At 38.3% G+C, this 21699-nt stretch overlaps 1 protein-coding gene across 4 annotated transcripts in view; it reads right to left on the bottom strand.

The window, feature by feature from the left end:
* TRAPPC9 (trafficking protein particle complex subunit 9) overlaps nucleotides 1-21699 on the bottom strand; it is a 518256-nt gene that overhangs the window by 308761 nt on the left and 187796 nt on the right. For 2 of the 4 annotated variants that reach the window (XM_082318004.1, XM_082318003.1), the window contains exon 19: nucleotides 11283-11393. In XM_082318004.1, coding sequence (XP_082174130.1) covers nucleotides 11283-11393 — 111 coding nt within the window. Of the gene's footprint in view, nucleotides 1-6952; nucleotides 7420-11282; nucleotides 11394-21699 lie in introns of those variants that run through there. The other 2 variants (XM_082318001.1, XM_082318002.1) reach the window with 2 other exon arrangements.

The following is a 21699-nucleotide window of genomic DNA, read 5'->3' as shown; positions in this document are numbered from 1 at the left end:
GCAGCAGTATGTGTTTTCCAAAACTGAGCAACCATGCTTCAAATGCCGCATTGTGGACTAAGAGCATACCAAGCCAAGGCGGGTAAAGCTCTCCCTTGGGAAGATCCAGCCATCGAAAGAGTGGGCTGGAGTGGAGAGACAAAGTGGCCGAAGAGGAAAGATTTGCACTTAACACCACCCCATTCCCTGCCAAGATTATACACTTCTGTAGGGCAATCATACATTGCATTCCAATTTCTCGGAATTGGTTTTAGAACCTATAAATCCTTGCATTATTCCAAAGAAAGCTTTAACTTTTTGCCTATGATCCCAGTTACTACAGTGGCATCAGGAGAAAAAAAGAAAACAAAGACTCCAAACCAACTTCTGGAGACACCTTTATAACTGCAAAATGAAAATGTCATAAGAAGCAGGCTTTATATACTATAGCATTTACATAATGTCTTTCAGTGATCTTTTCAGGCCACCGTTGTTTTAGCTTTTGTTTCTAGTTAATGAAGGCAGAAGTAAATAGATGTCAAGACTGAAGAATAAATTCAAGCTGCTGAAGCGCTAATTTTAAATGACTGTTCTCTTTGAAGGAAAGACTCATAAAACAGCTATTTTAATTATATTTTTGATCATCTAAGATAAATTAATAGGAATTAGGTATTTTCATTTCCAACTTCAGGAAAGCTACGCCGTACCATCACGATCTTTTACAGAACATCACAGAGCAGGCAGAAAGCCAAATCAGTGCAACATCAGAGTGTAACTTTAATAAATCCTTTGGCCATTAAAGCAGACGCAACTGGCAGCCACTCAAGACAATCTTCTTTCATCCCATTAATGCAGTCACCGTGTCACCACAGCCACAAAACAGAGCAAGTGCTCCTAAATACAGATAGTGCTATAGGCTAAATTAATCTATTTATCTACAGATATTGATCAAACCAGGTGTGACCTGGAGCTGTACCGACACCTAAATGCTCACTCTTTTACTGGCAGCATGAATAAAAATATCCTGAAATGTGTTAGGTAGCTTTTTCCCCGAAAATAAAGATAACGGTTAATTAGGAAATGGACTAAAACTATTCAGTTATCTTCACCATTTGAACCTACAACCTCTAAAGGTTCTACACATCCAGATACCCTTCACTCCCTATTTCCAAGACTGTAAATACCACATTGAAGCAATTTATCAGGCAAATAAATTCCACAGCAATTTTTCATCTATTAGATGAATAAACAAGGCACCAGGTTTTAGGTGTGAGGGAACAGAAAAAGTAATGCATCTAATTGGACCTATGAAGGAGGACTGCAGAAATACACGCCACCCCCAGTAACACACTACTTAAAGTAATATATGAGTCTGGAGACCAAAAGCCTTATCATAAACTGGCAGTATGCCATCTGTAATAGCAGAAAAATAAAGGAAGAAAGGCTAAGGAAAGGAATTTGTCCTCTGGGAGGAAAAAAAAAAAAAAAAAAAAAGACGGAATAGGACGACAGTTGGGAAGACAGAAAGAGTCTTAGAGGACAAAAGAAAGTGACAGAGGAACCAATTCATACGGGCACGTGCCCGTAACACTGTTGGCTTTGGGAAGAAAGTATGAGTTTATCAATGTGTAGGTAGAGTTTCAAATCAAAGAATATTTTAGGTTGGAAGGGACCTCTGGAGGTCATCCAGTTCAGACCTCTGACTCAAAGCAGGGCTAACCTGGAAGCTGCCCACAAAGGTTTGCAGCACAGCAGCATGCAAGCGATACCGACTTTTTGCAACCCTGCTCCCACCCAGGCACACAGCAGAGCTCAGCACACCGCCCTTCGCCTATCGTGCCTTAGGCAGTGCCACATTCAACTAGATAAGAAAGAATTATGAAATAACCTCTGCATTAACACTCTTTGCAGCCTTCCTTGAATTCAGACCGCAAAGCAAGTCTTAAAGAAGTTTGGGCCATGCCAGCTATATTCGTAGAGCTGCAGATATGCACCTCCCCACTTGTCAGCGCTCATCTGTATGGCATTTCTTTTTACCTTGTGGTTGTCCATCATCATTTCAGATAGTATTCCTAGGTTTCTAACTTGGACTTTACTAAAAGAAGAGAGACAGCAACAGCCTATCTCAGGTGTGCTGACCACTGAGTAGGTTCGGGACAAAACAGAAATTTTGATTAAGTTTCCATCTCACAGAAATACTGACAAACATCGGTAGAAAAAACAATGTTGATTAACACTACTTACCTTTCTCCTTCACTGTTCAGGAAGTCCGCTAGAAAAAGAAGGGACAACCTCCAAATTTTCCATGGAATAATTTCTTCCTATGAATATTGGCATTTTTTACTTCATTCTAACGAGGGGACTAACTGCCAGTGAAAGGCTGATAATGTTCACCTTCATTCTCCACTTTTTTCCGTCATCCATCAATGCTGAAACATGATTTTTCTAAAACCACAATACGAATCTAGTGGCTTGAATATGTGTGAATTAAGGGCAAGCACAAGCTACTTAAACTCTGCCTTCCTTCATGAAGCAGTATTTCTTCCTGTTTAGCTTGCTGCTCCGTTGTTATCTAACAAAAGAAACAGTTATGGATTTTCTTACATTCTTGCTTTTTCTTCCATGTATCTTGCACAAAAATGAGAACCCAATGAGAACCCAATTAGCACTTCAGCCAAATTTTTATTAGGCCGGCACTTTGTCAAATGCTTCCACAAATGTGCCTAGCATTCAAAAACTTCAATAACTAAATAATTTTCCCAAGTATTGAAAAAATGAAGGAAGAAAAAAGTCAGGTTTCTTCTATGGGGGAAAAAAAAAAAAAGCTCTTTTAATAATTTCTAAATCTGAACCCTGAAATCATTATTCTGACATTTTCAAGAGAGAGCTTTTGAACCCTGCACTTCTACAACCTGTGATCTCCTTATGATTTAAGGGGAAAATGACGACGACTGTTTTGGATTTTGAGTGATTTATAGATAATCTAAAACTGGGATATCAAACTCGTACTATATCTGTGTGATATTTTGTATAGTGGCCAACCTATCTAGCCATGTTTATGTTGTACCCTATTAAACTTAATAAATCCTGACAGGGACAAACTTGGCCTGCACTCATAAACCTCCTGTTTCCCTAGCTGCATACACAAAATACTAGAAATAGTGCAAATTGGGTCTCCTGAGGTCAAGTCAATGTTGAAAGAGGTCAGAAAAATTGCCGTGCAGGCTAGATCCAGTGAGTTAGCCACCTCTAATTTAGAAAAAACAGTCAAACTGCTTAGACCTACTGTTGAAGAAGTGGGAAGAAGAGAAAGACCTTCTGAGAAGTCAGATAATACCAAAGCAGTTGCCTACCCAGTGTAGCACCCTCCAAGTGACACAAGCAAGACACTGAGTCTTTCAAATGAAGCTGGGGGAGGGGAGAAACACCTTGCACAGACAAACCTGAGAAAAGGGGAAAGTCTCCCTACCAGCAATGAGAGAAGGCAGGTTTATCTGTGTTCCAAATATGTGTGGTTTTGACAGAAACAGAAATGCTAAATTCAAATGCAAATCACAGGAAAGAGATTCTCTTGCACGTTGCCTATAGAAATACCCCACAAGTCTATTTTCAGAACAAAAGGATGATATTGTACCAGGGAGGGAATGGAGGGAGGAACAGGCATCTATTCATGTATTCGTTGCTGTAAAACCTACAGGGGCATTTGTTTTCCTATCACGAATTACAGGGACACTGGAAAAGGTCTTCGTCTTGGGAAGCGCGGCAGTTGCAGGCAGGCCTTTAGCAGTTCCGCTGAGGACACCTTAGAAGCAGCCAGGTTCTTTGCCTCCACTTTGCTGTGAGGGAGACTGCTGAACAATCTGACGATGTCTGAGGCCTGGAAATCTCTTCATTTCTAGCCGTATTCATAGACAGCTCAAAGTTCAATTTTTCTTGCTGTCCTCACCTCCTTTAACCTTTAAAAGAGAGCTCTTCTCCGCCCCCGACTTCATAGAATACATTAATAATCCCTGTTAAATTTTACTGTGCTTATCAAACCAACATCAACGTCTAATTATTTTCATCAGTTATCTGCGTCATCTACCATTTGATGCCCTCTTTCTTGTATACATGTGACCAGAACTGAATCTCATAATTCTCACTTATTACTCCCTGCGTCTATTTGCCTGGCCTGTTCTCAGTTCACACTTGGTTTTTTGCGCTGAGGACTTGCAACCACCCTGCAATCGCCCATCACGCCTTTGCACCCTACCAAAGAATCAGAATGATAGAAGAGCCGAGGTTGGAAGGGACCTCAGAAGAGCATCTGGACTAACTTTTCATGGGAAGCACGTCCCATTTCAGCGCAGGAATTCCTTGAGTGCTCTAACTATAAAGCAGTACAAAAAATGAAATTTCTCTTCTATTGCTCTTTTTTAAAATTATTATTATGTTTATTATTTTCCCAACCTATAATTTTTGCAGATTCTTCCTGCAGCATCTCCAATTTTTGCAAGGTGCTTTGAAATAAATATAAATATTAGAACTGGATCATACTATGGATCTGACCAGTGCTAGATATATCCCCCTTTCCTACCCAAACATTTCCTTTCCAATTTCTTTGTTGAAAATAACAAATTATTCACTCAAAATTATGTCGTATATTTAAAGATTGATTTGGCTATTAGTAAAAAAAGGCAAGCCTTAAAAAAATTAAATGTGTATTTAACAAATGTCAAGTAAAAGACAAAATAAAAATGATTGCCCTGAAAATAGCAGGTGATTTTCATGTTTTAGTTAATACAACTTTTAATATTTTTTAATTTGACTTGAAGGTATCTCAGAAACCTCCAGCTTGCCATGGATTTAACATGAAGACCCAGCGAAATTGCTGTGAAATTTTATTTTCTCTCGATGACAGCATGCAAAGCCTTAGTCATAGCAGCTTCGTCTTTAAAACATAAACTGTAACAGCAACGTAAGGAAAAAATCATTAATCTCTCATACAGACAACGTGCCCCGCCATAAACAAAAGCACAAATTAAACACTGACTTGGCAGCTATGAGAAATAACAATCTTGATTTACTTACACATGGACAATACATTTATTAAGGGAACTTATGGTTTAAAAAGGGGCAGATTTTTTCATTCTCATACCCTTTGGAAGAGGACTTATATCAAAATGTTTTCAATATGTATGTGCATTGTTAACTACCACTGCAGAAATTGCAGTATACCACATCACAGACTTCACAGCTCAATTAATCAACACATTTAAATAGAATAATTAAGCAGTAGTCAATGGCCCTCATTAATAGTATGCACACAAAGGAGTTTTAGAAAATTCTTTACTTTCCATGGATGAAAGAAACACCATACTATGTGATGAGAGGTATAAAGATGAAAACAATAATTTGTTTCGTTAATTATTCTTGACTCATTAGAATTTAACAAAAAAAGTATTTAAAAAGAGGTGAAGTCTATACACACAGAAGTTCATTCATCAAAACTCAGAAAAATAGCTATACTTCTGTTGACTTAAAAAAAAAACCCCAAAACTTATTATAGTGGATATGTATAAGCAAACTCACTCATTTAACCGTATAGCCCTGCTAAAAGGCAGGAACTGCCAGCCTAGCCAGAAGTTTGGCAGTTCTTAACTTCTGAGCCTTGACTTTGCTACTGTAGTGTTTCTTTAGCCTATTTTGTCTTATGCAACTCCCAATTAAAAAAAAAAAAAAAAAAAAATCCATCATGTTATTTCACATTGGCATTCACAAGGATCCCCAGTACTTGTCAGAACTTGTAAATTTTGCACAAAAGCCTCTGCCATTTGAATTACCGATGAAAGGATTTCCTCATTTATGATGGCCTGTACCAGTGACACACCTATTCAGAAGCTTCAGGGCTACTCACTGCTCTCAAGGAAATACAACTCAAAAAATTTTAGATTTCATCCCAGCATCTAGTGGAGAAGATATCCCCTCTGGCTGGGAAGATGCCTGAATGATTACAGATCCTTCACAGCTCCTCCATGACTGACACCGTTTCACCCTTTTTCTCCGGTCTGTTCTTACTCAGGTCCTGTTTGCTCTTCATTCCTTAACTCCTATTCCTGGGCAGTCCCAAGCTTTAATCCCGACGGTCCTCACGCCAAGGCCAAAACAGTCTGAAAACTCTAACATCTAAAAGTTGTATATCTACAGCCACCAACTGTGGAGTCTCACATCCATGGAATTTAACAACTCAGCTGTGTTGCACCACAAGGATAGATGAGAGGATTGATCTACTCAGACGATCACCATGATAAATCTTTCACCGACGATGATTTTTGCTGTTCCCGAATGCCAGACACACCGTGCACAGAATAGAAATGTAAAGGCAATGCAGGGTATGTTGTACAAAATGAGATATCCTGGGGCACATAATGAGATAACATCTATTACCATAAATTATGAAGTGATTTACGCATAAATGAGGGTTGTCATGAAATTTAATTTTAATGGTTTGATAATCAAGTAAGAAACACAATAATTACCATACCTAAGTTTTTCAATAAATTAAAATCACTGCTAGTGGCAACACTTTTTTGTTAACATATATAATACAATCCCCCTCCCAGAGCTCTCTGCTATATTCTTCCATTTCAGAACAGCCTGTTGAACGCCACATCACTGTGATAAACAAGTTCAGTTTTACTGCTGATTACATTCAAAACATTTCTACATTCAGAGCAAAGCCCCTTCAATAGTGTGCCGTTTACTACCGCAAGAAACAGCTTTGCAGACAGGAGGCTTTGCTAGTCGAGCAAAATATCTGAAGGCTGAACTTTCCAATAGCATCTATCAGAGAACTTGTCTCCCTCATCATCGCGTGAAGTATATTCAACCAGATAGATTAACAAAACATATTGACACCACAGTGTGGTATATCAAACATATTTTTTATTAACTGAAGACATTGCCAACATCTCAGCGTCACTCACTGCAGCCACAACTTCAGTAGACAACTTGTCTGACAACTTTTTGCTGGGACACCAGTTTGCCAATGTATTTCCCTGTGTATATTAAAGCTTAAAAAAAACTCTTGCAGATGTAAAGCATGGGGTGCATCAAGCACTGCATTGCCAGCCGGTCGAGGGAGGTGATTGTCCTGCTCTGCTCTGCACTGGTGCGGCCTCATCGTGAGTGCTGTGTGCAGTTTTGGGCACCACAGTACACAAAGGATACGAAGCTACTAGAGAGTGTCCAGAGGAGAGCCACAAAGATGGTGAAGGGTTTAGAGGGGAAGCCGTACGACGAGCGGCTGAAGTCACTCGGTCTGTTCAGCCTGGAGGAGAGGAGACTGAGGGGAGACCTCATCGCGGTCTACAGCTTCCTCACGAGGGAAGGAGGAGGGGCAAGTACTGATGTCTTCTCCCTGATGACCAACGATAGGACCTGAGGGGACAGCAGGAAGATCTGCCAGGGGAGGTTTGGGTTGGACATTAGGAAAAGGTTCTTCACCCAGAGGGTGGTGGAGCACTGGAACAGGCTCCCCAGGGAGGCAGTCACAGCGCCAAGCCTGACAACATTCAAGAAGCATTTGGACAACGCCCTCAGACATATGGTGTGAATTTGGGGGTTGTTGTGTGCAGGGACAGGAGTTGGAGTCGACGATCCTTGTGGGTCCCTTCCAACTCAGGACATTCTATGATTCTATGAAAGCAGCAAAAAATAATTTGATTTCTAATCTAGCTTTGTAATGAAACCTAATGATATTTTCAGGATTTCATCGAAGGACCCTCCAAAACCCTTGCCCCTCTCTTTTCTTCAACATGCCACCTCACAGGAGAGGGAGGGCAAATTTCCTTTCTTTTCCTTCTCTCCTCCCAATGAGTCTTAGTTCTTTCTCCTCACCACCGCAATCTTCTGAGAACAAAAGGCCTCCAAGTAAAACATATCACTAACTATCCCATAATGGGACACAAAGGAACATTTCAAATCATATGGAAACCAAAAAGGGGAGTATGAAGATCACTAAGTAACATCTTGGGATACAGGAAAAAAAAGAAAGGCTGATCCTTTCCATTTGTGTGTCCACAGAAAATAGAACGATAAAAATGAGTGAATAAAATAATCAGAGCCCAAATTATCATTTCTTACTATTAAAAAAAGAGGAGCAAAGCATGTATTCCTCTATCCTAAAATAGAGGGAAAAGACTGTCGCCTCTCAGAAACACTACTTACATACGTATCCGAGAGCAGTATTCCCAATCAATGGCAGAAAAGTTACAGGAAATTGTAAGCTTAAGGGTTTCTGAAAGCAAAAATTATCATCTTTACTAGTCAGCAGAATAATCTTACTGTACAAAAAGGCATATATTTTCCAGATAGTATTTTAATGGCCTAAAGGATGTCACTTTTCCTTAATAGTATAAGACCATTTTTTCATACCGCATGCCATGTTTTTGGAACAGCTATTATTTCCCTATCTCTAAGTTAACTGCAACAAACTTCACTTCAGACCTTGAAGTAAAAGGGTGTGTAATATTCTATGCATTTGATCCATTTTACATAAGCACAAATAAGCTGGAGAAGAGGAGGGGGCTGGAATGCACCAAGTAATATGGATACTGTAAGATGGATACCAGGGACTGCCCTGCACGGACTCGGCAAGATTTGGCAGTGCCAGTACTGATCTGCTGCTGATCCCAGACCTTTTTTGGTGTTTCTGCTTCCATCTCCTACACCCTCAGTGTAGGATAGTCAGTTGTGGACCTTAGTTATAAACCAAATATGTTATGGAGAGTGCTTTAATAAGTAAGAGCAGCATCCAGAGGCTTCCATCACCATTCTTCATTTTACATAAAAGCAATGGAAGAATCCCCTGCAAACTCCCTCTCGCTAGGCACAGGAGGGCAAAACTTATATTCTGCAGCGACAGCTCCGTGACATAGAAGAGAGAAGCAACACATCAGAGAATTCCAAGTTATTTTACTTCCTAAGCATACAAAGTGGGAAGCAAAGAGGCAAGCAGTAAGCAGGATGCAGCATTATCCTACTTTGTAAGTCTGCAGGCAGAATATGAAAACACTTAGAGCCTCCAGCAATGCGAAGAGGAACAAAGAAAACAATTTCCTGCTATCTACACTTGGTCAGGACAGGAGATTTCAAAATGATGGTGATGAATGGAGGGAGACTAAATTACAAAAGGAAGCAAGAGTGACCAAAGCTGGGGAAAAAGTTATAATTTAAATAAAAGTGGAATGAGGAAAACATTAAGAATGAGGACAGAATCAAGAAGGTATAGGGAAGGGGAAAAAAACCTGAACTTGACTGAAGAGCCTCTCTTTACATATTAATCAGATATTAACAAAAAAAATGGTGTCCAAAGATAAGAAAAAACTGTAAAAGGAGAATCGAAGAGCAGGCTTTGTTGAAAAGCGTTGTATATCTGGACTGAAAACACTTGGTTCAAATGCAAACTCCTGAGAATGACTGTCGTATGTTAAAAAAGACAGACCTAGAACCATTGACCACTGCTCCAAAAAAGGGGGAAGACTTCTTAGGTTTTTTTTTTTAGTGTGTGTGTGTGTGTAAGATTAACAAAAGCACTTTGCTAAGAGGAGTATGCTAATTTTAAGACCCAATGTATGTTCCACCTAAGTTTCTGTAGCAGATCCATCAGAATAAAAATTAAAACTCAAAGCAACATAGGAGCTATATACCCATTGTTACAATTAAAAGCACTTAGCATTCAAGAAATAGATAACAAATGAGTTTAGAACTGATAGAAAACTCAGTGCAACCTCTAGCCAAGGGTAAAACAATAAAATATTTTGCAGTAAGAATAAAAATCACTACCCTTAAAAGGTTTAAATACTTTAAATACTTTTTATATAAAAAATACACAATCTGCCTTGATAAATGACTGTTTCAAAAGAATTATTGAAAGGGTTTATATCCATTACAATATAACGATTTCAGGATATTTAAACTTAAATTATTAGATCCATTGGAAAATAAAAGTAATTCAATCAAGGAGATGCAAAGTAATTTTATAACCTTATTTGTAGCATTATTTCTACTTGCTACATATTGTCCCAAAAGTTGGGAGTGAAATTCAAAGAGTTTACCAACTACAAAAATGATGGGAAATAGCAAGAGGCATAAAAACAAAATTACAAAACAGTATGGATAAGAACATGAGCATTTTGCTGAGTATTTACACTGCTTTAAAAAAAGAAAATAACCCAATTCGTTCTAAATAAAAGGAACAAGCACTGTATGTTACCGACATTTTTGTCCATTCCTTGATAAAATAAAATTGAGAAAATTCAGCCTTGGTTTGTGTCGATGTATTTTCTCATGGTTGTGCTTTCGGATTCACTAAGGCAAAAAGCATTCCGAATTTACCGCTATTGTTACATATTCTATACTTCTTTTTGACAATTGCATGCCTTGCAATTGATGTGTTTTTACTTTGAACTTAATATTCAGAGTGAGATTAGAAGACATTAAAGTATCTCTCTTAAATACGTTTATCAATTGCACGATTTAAGACTGCAGCACAACTCTGCCAAAGAAGAGAACTGTGCAGATAGCCCATGACCAAATGGAAACATTTCCTTTTTCACAGTTTCATCTTTTGAGATGAAAATGGTGTCATCTATATGTAATGATCATCTGAAGGAGATAAACCAAGCAACCCAGGGTACAGCCAGCAGCAGGAATCCTAGGTAGATATATTACGGCAAATAACGGTTATAGTTTGCTACAAAATGATCTTTACATCACCATAGTAGGGTTGTAAGAACCAATACACATAACGGCCTACTTAATCTAGAATATTTTTTCCACAAAGATTGTGATTGCTTTTTCTTCAATTCTATTTTTCTTTCCTGCAGTTTTCTTTCTACGAAAACTGATGAAATGGCTGGGAAACTACATAAAGAAAAGACTATTTAAAACTGGGAAAGGATAATGAACTAGTGAGATCAGGTTTTAACAGCAGAACTACATTCAGAGCATGTGAAAATAATATTAAAAACATTCTACAAAAACGAATTAAACAAGATGGGTCAATGCTACACCCATCCCTACACCTCAGAACCATTTTGCGTTTTGTTATTTTCAGTACTACTAGATTCATAGGCAAAATAAATTCACATGAGATATTGCTAGACTTCAGGGACGCACCTTAGAGAAAGTAAAACTCTTATATTCTTTGACATGCGTACAATGTTTAAAAAGAAAAATGGGCCCCAAATATGATCAATTGCATATAAATAAATAAATAATAGGGTTAAAAACAAGGCCCTTTTAATTCTGAAAGCACTTACCGCTGACATTCCCCAGCATGCAGAATTAAATCTTCGTTATTCCTAGCACTGATGGTCAACTCATGTTCTGTAGAATTGAAGACATCGAGAAGTAGATGGCATTGCCGGGTGCTGTTCAGATGGGGGGGAAAAAGAATAGCACAATTTCAGTAACACACCACAGAATTATTATACATATATCATAATTAGTATTTATACATAAATATAAATATGTATGCATAAATATAAATATACAGACATTCACATACATGTGTTCTATACCTACTCCAACTACAAGAGTATCTTACTCTTTTACCAGAAATAACTTTTCTTTTTTTAATAACTGGATTTTTTTTTTAACTAAAACTAGACAGAAGCGTATATCCTAAAGATAATTAGTTCAATTATGACCTGCACAATATTAAGCCCCATAGCATTTGATCACCTGGATATATTCTTACTCTGCAGCTTTCAGATTCACTTCTATGGAAAAAGCCACAGATTTTTTTCAGTCCTTTGAGCATTCACATGAAACAGTTTTATTATTTCAAATTACCTTGACATTTTCTTTTTAAGCAACAAACTTACAAGCAAAAATTCAAATCCCTGCCCGGCGTCAGGGAGCAATTCCATTTACTACGATAGCTGGTTTGTCTACAGACCAAAGCAAGCTGGCAACTAGAGCACTTTTCCATTATACCAACTGCTCTGAGAGAGACGACTCTGTCCCTTCTGTAAGAAAGGCAAACACAGGCACCTCTCACAGAAAACCTTATATTTGTGAGCTACTATCATTTAAATCCTAATTTCCCTAGAAGCATTCAGTATAAATATACCAACCGCACTTCTGGTAACCTTAGGAAATAATACTGACAAAGGTACAGAGAAGAAACTTTACTGTCCATTTTTATTCTTATTTATAAACCTTCTTCCATGTGAAACTAAGCACAAATAGCAGCACTGAGTGATTATAATACACATGGAAAAATATCAGAACCAGATACCAAAATGCCAAATACAATCATACAGCTGCAATAACGCTTCATCAGCCCACTCCGAAATTCAAAACTTCCTAAGGAGCTACTTAACAACAGAGAAATATCCCAGCCTTAAGCATCACTACAATTTAGCTTTAGTTATCACTGACTTCGAAGTTTAAATGCACATCTAACAAAATGAGATGACTTATTGTGAATGACAGTATAAAGTAGAATAGCCATTGTACAAAGATTGTGGATCGTCTCATCCCATATAATTCCTATCAGAATCAATAAATAGGGAAAAGTAACTTGTATTCGGTGTCAGAAGAGGAACCCACCAGCAGCTTTAATTCGAGAGAGTTCACTTGAAATCAGAAGCTCCCCAAAAGGGAAGCAAGAGGAATACACTGGTGAGGTGGGAGTCGTCAGAGCCATCCCGCGAACAACACGCATATTCAAACTAAGTAAGATACAGCTGTGTGTCTCGGGCAACCAAGTACATTTATCCTACTGCATAATAATCTGAATCTGAATTCTCTCAGTGCCAGGAGGCACACAAGGCGCGAACATCGTTCTTCCACTTCGATCGGTCTGCGGCTGCGTGCTCTGGAGTCCAAGGGCCACAGCGCAGTCTTCTGTTGGTTTTTTCCTCAAGACATGACCGATCCAGTTCCATCTCCTCCTCCTCACTTCATTACTGATTTTCTCCATCTCCAAGTTGATGCTCGTTGTTTCTGCAACTTTTTTTTTTTTTTTTTTCCGGGAGGAGGTAGTTGGCCTCCCGCCCAACCCCCATGACTTGGAGGGCCAGTGGTTCTTCTGTCAGGGTGGCCTTCCCTTAGGCTGCGTTGGTTCGCGGCACCTTCTTCAATTTTATCCGGTGCAACTGCATAATAATTTACAATTAAACTCAAACACCAGCCATTCCAAAGGCAATTAAACTCAAGAGGTGCAAGAGTTTAAGAACTGCTCTTCTACTTTGGAAACAGGTTCTCTGTTTCATAATACAACGCTCTTCCGAAAATCGAGAGATACCACAGGAGAAACTACGCTGCTACTCTGCAGACCCTCGAGATGGGCACGCTCTTAGGACAAGCACGGGAGGTTACGGTTCAGGTCACAAAAGTGATAGCAATGTCACATGCAATCAGGCCCTGAATGACAAGCGAGCGCTGCTTGGGGACAGTAGCACGTCTCATAGCAAAAGTAAAAAGCAAAAGTGGGGGTGGAGGCTTTTTTTAATGTATATTTTAAAGGTTTTCACTCTCTTTGGGTAAAACCTCAATGAATACTGAATATAGAGAAGAACATATGAAGGTAGCCGAGTGCCTAAAGCAAACATGTCAAAACTTAAGAATTTAGAACAAATAATGAGGCATAGCTCTTATTAGAAACTCCCTTCCTTAACAGCTCACAAGAAAGACAGACCTGAAAGGGCAGTATTCGAGTCTGTAGCTATCCTGTGACCAGTAAGGAATAAAAAAAGAGAGAATAAAAAAAAGCCTGGCTTCCATCTCATCGCTGGGAGAGTGGGACAAGACCTGTAAAGACACAGCAACTTCTGCCTCTCCAGTCGATATGAAATCATGATCTGCAAGAGAGACTTCCAGTGCAGACTAGGTTTACAAAATTCAACATGGAAGGAATTTTTTTTATTTATCCCATAGCAAAACCAAACAATTGTCAGAAATAACATTCAAGCCTTGTGCAATATCTTTTGGCAGCAGAACCAGAGTTTTGTAAATAACCCCATTCATGCCATAAATATGAAGGACCTATAGAAGCAGCAACCCTTCAGGACTAAACACCATCACTAATACTAAAAATTCCCAAATATGAATTCTTGGACTATGCAGTGAAAATTATTCATCATCAGGACATTTATTTCATCCTCTTCAAACACTACACAAAACAGACATGTAGGGGAAATAATTCTTTCCTGGTCAATTTTAAGTTAATTCTCCAGGGAAATCTTTAATTAATAAAAATCCAAGTTACAGAATTATTACAGTAAATACTTTGAAAGCTTAGAAGATACAGGTATAAAAAGATTGAAGGTAACATTAAGACTGTAGAAAAAGATAGCATTAGATGCTCAGAGTAAATACAGGAGAGTATCAGAGAGACTACTAAAGCACTGAAAACCAAACACAATTAAAGGTTACAAAAATATTTTAATTAAAAGAGCAAGCTTCAAATACTGGAAGCTGTATCCAAGTAAGGAAACCAATACAAAGCATAAGCTTGGGAAAATTAGAGATAACACCGTACCAAAGTTAAAAAGGAAAAAAGAAACCCTCAAGTTGTTACAGAGCAATTTGCTAAAAATCAGAAAACTAGCATGTTTGGGTTTTTTTAGCATGCCACAATCAGTAGGACTGTGTAGAACTGATGATGTTGAGTTATGATCTGGTTGAAAGTGAAAGGTGCAGGAAAACAAAGAATTAGCAAGAAAGCCAAATTAACTATTGACATCATCTTCGCTACAGGTGAACATACAGAAGGCCGTCCTTTGCTTGACGGGAATTAAAGACCCTATCTCAAAGTGTCAGTAAATGAGATTTGAGAGGCAAATCATAATCATGCAGGTGTGATAAAGGAACTCCAATAGGACTTTGCTGAACTACTACATGTAAGTCCAGTCAGCAATCTGTTGCTTACGCTAAGCTCTGTATCAGAGACATTTCCACTGTCATATTGTTTTAAGGATTTTAAGGCAATAGAGTAAATCTTAGACCATTAACCCTGGCCTCTATGCTAGGTAAATTTATTAAAAAAAAACCATGTAAGCTTCTAAAAACTTAAAACACTCAAAATAATAAATGGATCTAAAGATGATTAAATTATACACCATAATGGCCTACTGAAATTTTTGGCTGAGAAATACCAGTCATAAGCCACGGGTTCCTGGAACTGGGAAAGATTATCCCACACTTACCCAATTTCTTCTGACTTTTCCAAACTATCTACCACTACATAATAGTTTACACTAAATGTTTAGTGGGTTTGGGAGGGAGGTACAGGGTGAGTTACTGGGGAAAAAGATCCACTTTGAGTGGATTTTGAGTCCTCTAAGTCTAGTTTAGTAGATGTTAGTTACCATGCATCCCAGGGAAGGCGGAGAACTCCGTCTTCATTTCACACAACGTGCAGGGTCATCAGTGGCTTCCCAGTCTTTTTAGAGGTTTTTGGTCATTTTGCTGTTACTAGCTCCTTTTTAAATTTTGGGTCAACACATCTAAAATAAGTCAGTTTGTGTTTGAGTGTTTTGATATTTTGTTGTGTTTTCTTTTTTTTTTTTTCCTCCAGAACATCTATTGAGATAGCACGGTATCATCACACATTAACACACACAAAATTAAACCATCACCTAGTTTTATTCCATGTACTTATGGACTTACAAGCGTTTAAGAAAACTATGAATTAGTACAGAGTTTCCCATTTCTGCAAAACCGGAATAATCCACTTTTCATGGATTATTCTGGAAGATACAGGACAGAAATACACTCTTGCACCACAAAAATCTCAACTCCCATATATCCACGTTCCTATCTCCTCGTCATACACCCCCAGACTACCCACAGCTTTCTCACCCGTCCATCAGCCACAGTGGGCAGCACAGTGGTTTTGGCTGGCCCTGAGCTCATCCATGCCAACTGGTGCAGGGCACAGAGCAGGTAACTGCTGAGCCCCTGCTTCTGCCTTTCCTCACTGGGACATAAATTAGGATATCTCTTCTCTGTCCAGTTACCAATCTGCAGGAATATATTTAACTTTTCTCTCAAGCTGACTGAAATTAGTCAAAATTTACCTAGGGAAACAGTTGAAGTGATCATATAAATTTCATTTCCCTAGGAAATAAAATATAAAATGATCCACAAAAATACAGCAGACACCACAAACACAACATCTATCTATTCTGAATGGAATGATATACAAATTATTGCATTATGTCAAAAGTCCAAATTAAATGAAGATGAATTAAAGCTGTACTGGACTATATATAGATGCTAGGATAAAGAACAAAAGTTCTTGAAAGGGTTTTACTCTGCTTTCCATCTGTCATTTCAGCTGCTAATGGAAAGGAAATAAGCCTGGGTCACACAAACAGTTTCGGAGCCTAAGTGAAAGAATACTAAAAATCACAACGTGCAAACATTTTCCATTTGAATGACCTTCCTTATTTGTCCATGATGTTTCCTTTAGAAAAATCTGCCATAAATTTAATGTTCAAGATTTTCTTTTACAAGTAACACAAAAGTCTATAGATCAGAAGGTTGTACAGGTAAAAACTAGAGTTACAAGGAAATATTTTTGGTTGATCTGAAAGTCTCAGAATAACAGGCAAATTTAAGTCGATACTCATTTCAAACAAAAAAAAAACATTCTTAATTTTTTATTGAAAATGGAGTTAATTCAACATTGTCTTGAAGATTTATTGTATAAATTAATTTCTGTTATCCTCTATTGCAGAATTCAGGATATAACACAAACAAAAGTCAGTGACATGATGAATCATGCTGTATTTTTAAAATCTTACAATGCCAGTTATGATTCCAAAAATAGTCACAAAATTGGGGCCATGGGAACTTCAGGCAAGAGACAATTACACTGTGATCTAGAAATTTCTTTCAGGGGTATTGCAATTACTATTCCAATCCACTCTGAAATGACAGCAGAGGATATTCTTCAGTAACATTTAAGACAGTATTAAAAACCAGATGCAGCTGCCACGCTCTAATGACGGCTCACTTCAGTGAATAATCTTACTGCAGTTCTGTTTCTAGCTTAGTTTTAAAGTCAGTTTAAACAAGGAACGCTCAGGGGGGTTGGCAAGTTATCTACATCCTGACTCAGCTCCGTTTCCCCATCAACTGAAATCATGGAGTGTTTTCACATCCACGCTTTTGTTTGCTTCTTTTCTGTTTTCTTTAAACAGGCATCCCTACTCAAAACGAGATATCAGTAAGCGAAGAGAAGCATTGGCAACGACGACAGGCGATGGCGTGCCAGATGACAACCCTATTCTCCAAAATCCACTGACAAACACGAAGAGCAACATAGCAAAACAACGATCTACAGCATCTTTGTTGGTGCTATTGTGTTTTCAATAGGCTTTCTTTAATTCAGTTTAAATTTTTATTAAATTCTCTACAAATGAAGCTTTTGAGACTAACTTTAGATGATTAAGTCAGATTATCCATCTTACTGTTAAAAGGTCTTTTCACATATTCCAAGAACTGTCCTCATCTGACTTCCCCCAGTTGTAAACCTTTTCAATTATGCTAAATATTCCCCGCACATCTATAAATATTTGCAGATTTATGTTCTCACGTCTTCATGTGCCAAACGATACATATTTAACATTTTGATCTCAAAAATTAATTCTCTCAATCTGCAAGCTACTTTTTGCTGCTCTTCCGTGAACCCACTGCAACATTATACCATTAGCAAAGTTTAAGGTTAGCAAGATGATTTAACTATTGGATGTAACCTCCCATGTGTCATTGGTTCCCACTCAGTAGAATCTATATTGAGCGCAGTGGTATGTGTATAGATAAAGAATATATTCTAGAAAGACATCCAGTCCTGACAACATTAAAAAATGGTTATTAAATCCATTCCTTGACAGATTTTTCCAACGGTTGTTAAGTCTAATTGATCAAAACGAGAGCTTTATTTGTAGTTGAATTTGCCTGGCTTCCGTTTTGACTATTTTTCACTAATAAAACAGTGAATGTAACACTAATTATTTTCTCCGTGTAGAAACATCCATTCATTTTAAACAGGTCATCTCTTAGCCTTCCTCCAAACTAAACAGATCACTCTTCAAGCACCCAACCAAAAGAGTCTTTCTCCAGCCTTCAAAGCTCTATGACAGTTAAACATCGAAATATCAAGAAACAGGAGACTAGAAACAGCTGCCTGTCAGTAGGTAGCTGATTCTCAGGCTGAATGTAGCAAATGTGAACATTTAATTTAAAAATTCAGCTACACATAGCCAAGAAGTGTTTCTGAAAATGCTACAGAACTTTTCTATTGCCTAACAAAAATGTCTGTTGGAACATGGCCAAAGAAACATGCTGTTTACTCTTTCCCTTGTATGGGTTTGTAAATATATAATGACCGAGATTTCTAACCCAAACCTGACACTGCTGAAGAGGCTGTGCTGAAATTTATTGTAGTGAAAATGTGGGCAATGCTAGAAACCGGAATGGAAATTCTGAAAATTATGTCTGATTTCATTAAGACCCAAAGTTCTACCCACCAAACTGAGGATCTCCTGAGAGCCCTCAAAATAGTCAAGATTGTTGTTTTTAAGTCTCCAAACACTTCGGTGAAACCAAGTTGGAAAAACTCGATCCTAACATTAAATACAAACCAATGAAAGGTTTAGAGTAGGGAGCACGCTGCAGGCTTTATTATGAACTGATGCCTTCTTTACAAAACTAAAACATTTCATTAAATGATACACATTAATGGTACAAAGGAAAATTAACTTGAGCCTACAGTTAGATGAACTGACACTTTGAATTTAACAGTGCCAGACCTGCTGTAGTTCCTTTTTTTTTTTTCTCTGACTCAATTACAAGAACAGAGTCTAAGCCTCTGCACTTGCCAAGAGAGATCTGCAGCTGATGTCTCGTCGGCTGTATGGTGGTTTTAGGATAGGAAGAAAACTCCGCTGCCACAAAAAAATTAAAAAATTTACCTTGTTCATCGTCTTGAATTTGTAGAATTTGTAGGTAAGTATATTCTTACATATCTGGCTTCTGAACTTTGCCAAAAAGTGAAGGCAGCATCCCTGTTGCACTGTGGACTGACTTCATCTACCAATTCAGACCATCTCGCCACCTTTCTAATAAGCAAGACCGAGATTTTCCAATCTTTGCAGATGGCTCTTATTTAAGTCACTTTTGTACGGATGGCATAATGGCAAGGGACACAAGGAGACCAACAGGCACCTCCCAGCATGCAGAGCATGCTTTACTTGAATTCTTACCAAAGGTGTGGAGCGAAGCCGTATTTTTTCTGGCATTTTTTCACGCTCTCTGCTCTTTGATAAAGGCAATAAGGAAGGACATTCAGTGCCCGCCAAAACTGGCAGATAATGGCTTTGAGAGAATCAACACATATAAAGGGGATAGTTCAAGACAATCTAGCTAGCACAAGCTCCCACGGCAGAATTCCTTAGAGTTAACGGTACGTCAGGATGAAGAGGTATATTACATGAAACTGTCAACAGAATGTTTCCCTTACGTTGAACTGTTAGCATCAGCTCTCCGCTCGCAGCCTAGGATCAGATCATCAGCTCTCCGCTGGCAGTCTACAATCTGCTGGCAACTGAACTGTTTTGGGGCCTGGAATCACACCAGTAGTTTTGGGGCTAAGACATGATAAGGAATCAATTACCATGGTCTGCTCGATTACAGAAGACAATGAATACAATTTTACCATATAGATTTATCTGCATTTTATGGTAAATAAATGGTCAAGCAAGTAGATCCCTGAAGCCCTTTTAAGACCAGTGATCTGCAGGTCAGTGAGCTGTAGGTCAGACTGGGAAAACTTTCAAGATTAACTCATTATCTCTTATACCCTGCATCTGGGCTGCTTTAAACACCTGTGTTCTTGATTACGCATCACGGGACAATCATTTCCAGGCAAGCACAAACAAGCAGAATCAAGGATTACAGGTAACATGATCAGAGGCAAACCGTTTCCCAGCACTAGGCTGTTCTGCCAGTCTTTTCGGCTGCAGGCAGCTGAGTGAGCACAGGTTGATATACCCAGTGAAAAACCTGGGAGCAGATTACGTCCGTTCGCTGACAGAACATCATCTCTTCCGAGAGGAGAGCTGCTATCTGAATCAGAATTAGGCACCGGATTAGGCACTGCAGCATGTTAAGGGCTGCACCAAGCTAACCACGGCCGCCTCTACAGACCAGCACAGATAAAGGTTAAAAGGACCTCTTGTCAGGATTAAATGCATCTTAAGATATACTGAAAATGCAGTTAATGAAACTTCTCCCTATAAAGCAGAAACCTGTGCATGAGTGGAAGACAATTTTGGGTAGATATTTAGAAAAACACAAAACAAACCAAAATCCCCAGCTGTTTCAGTGATATTTCCCATGCATATTTGCTCAAGCAGCTAAATAAAAGAAATACCAATTAAGTTTGGAAGACTTTTACATAAACCATAATCTTTATGTTACTACTGGGGGGGGGGGGAAGTGATTTCATTAACATTTTTCCTTTTTTTTTTTTTTTTCAGTAAAGGCCTAAGGGAAGAATCAATGTTCAAAGTTTTTTATTTTGCTCTGACTTTTTAAGCCCAGCAGCTAGTAAGCTATTGTTTCTTACTTTCGTTGAGGTAAAATGTAAAATAAAACCAACAAAAACATAAAGGAAAGGGAAAAAATTGAATCCAGAAAATGAAAGCAATGGTAACTTTCATTCTGAAAGGACAGCTGAGAAGGTAAATTATAAAATACCATTTCTCCTAATGACTAAACAGAAATAGCTCAGCGCCTCAGATAGAATTTAAAGAATGAAATCTCAGCTGTAAATCAAGAGGAAATCAGATTCAAGATTTTAACAGAGCGAGTGAAGGTACAGAATTTGACTTATAATTTGCTGTCGTTGAGTCTCAGGTATTGGCAGAGCCAAAAACCAAACTTTGTTTCATTTAATGATAAATATTTACCCTTAGCAAATTGGAAGATATTTCTGCTATTTTTCACTCTCAAACGTAATATCGAATGACACATGACTACTTCTGATGGAGAATCAACACGGGGAAGCACAGGAGTAAAGGAATGGTGCTACTGATCACTAAAGCCAATAGTATAGAACAAACAGCAAGAGACAAGAAGCACTTAAAACCAAAATGCAATCATGACTTAGCAGACAATACATACCTAATTAACATAAAAATATTTGAATAGCCTTTTGACAGGTCTTGCAATAAAACATTTCTGAAAGAATTTTAAATATTACAGTATTTTCCCCCAACTCAGTAAAGCTTTTTGGCACCCTAATTAAAAGCAGTCACATCTTTAACTACATCTCCAATCAGCAAATCACTAAAATAAAGTTTCCACTGACTTAGATGCTGATCGGTATGATGAGCAGGCAAAGAATGAAGCAAACGCATACAATATGAGCTGAAGCACTTGGCTGAACTGGAGCCACTATATATAGCACCTGCTGCTAGAAGACTTGTGAAACTGTACACAGCTGAACAACGCAGAAACTCTACCTTTGAATTCGCACCTCGATCTATTTTTAAAGATTTCAGGATTAAATACGTTCCTAATACAGTAAATTCCCGAGATTAGATGGACAAAGCAGGGGTAGGATAACCTCATCTTACACAAAACACAGCTAGGGAAACCAAGCACAAAGAGCCAGCTTACTAACAAGAGTTTCAAATAAAAGCATCAGGTTGTATT

The sequence above is a fragment of the Platalea leucorodia genome (assembly GCF_965183815.1).
Source record: "Platalea leucorodia genome assembly, chromosome: 1".
In the NCBI taxonomy this organism is placed as follows: domain Eukaryota; kingdom Metazoa; phylum Chordata; class Aves; order Pelecaniformes; family Threskiornithidae; genus Platalea; species Platalea leucorodia.
Note: the sequence above shows the minus strand (reverse complement) of the source record. Positions and strands in the feature narration are given on the sequence as shown.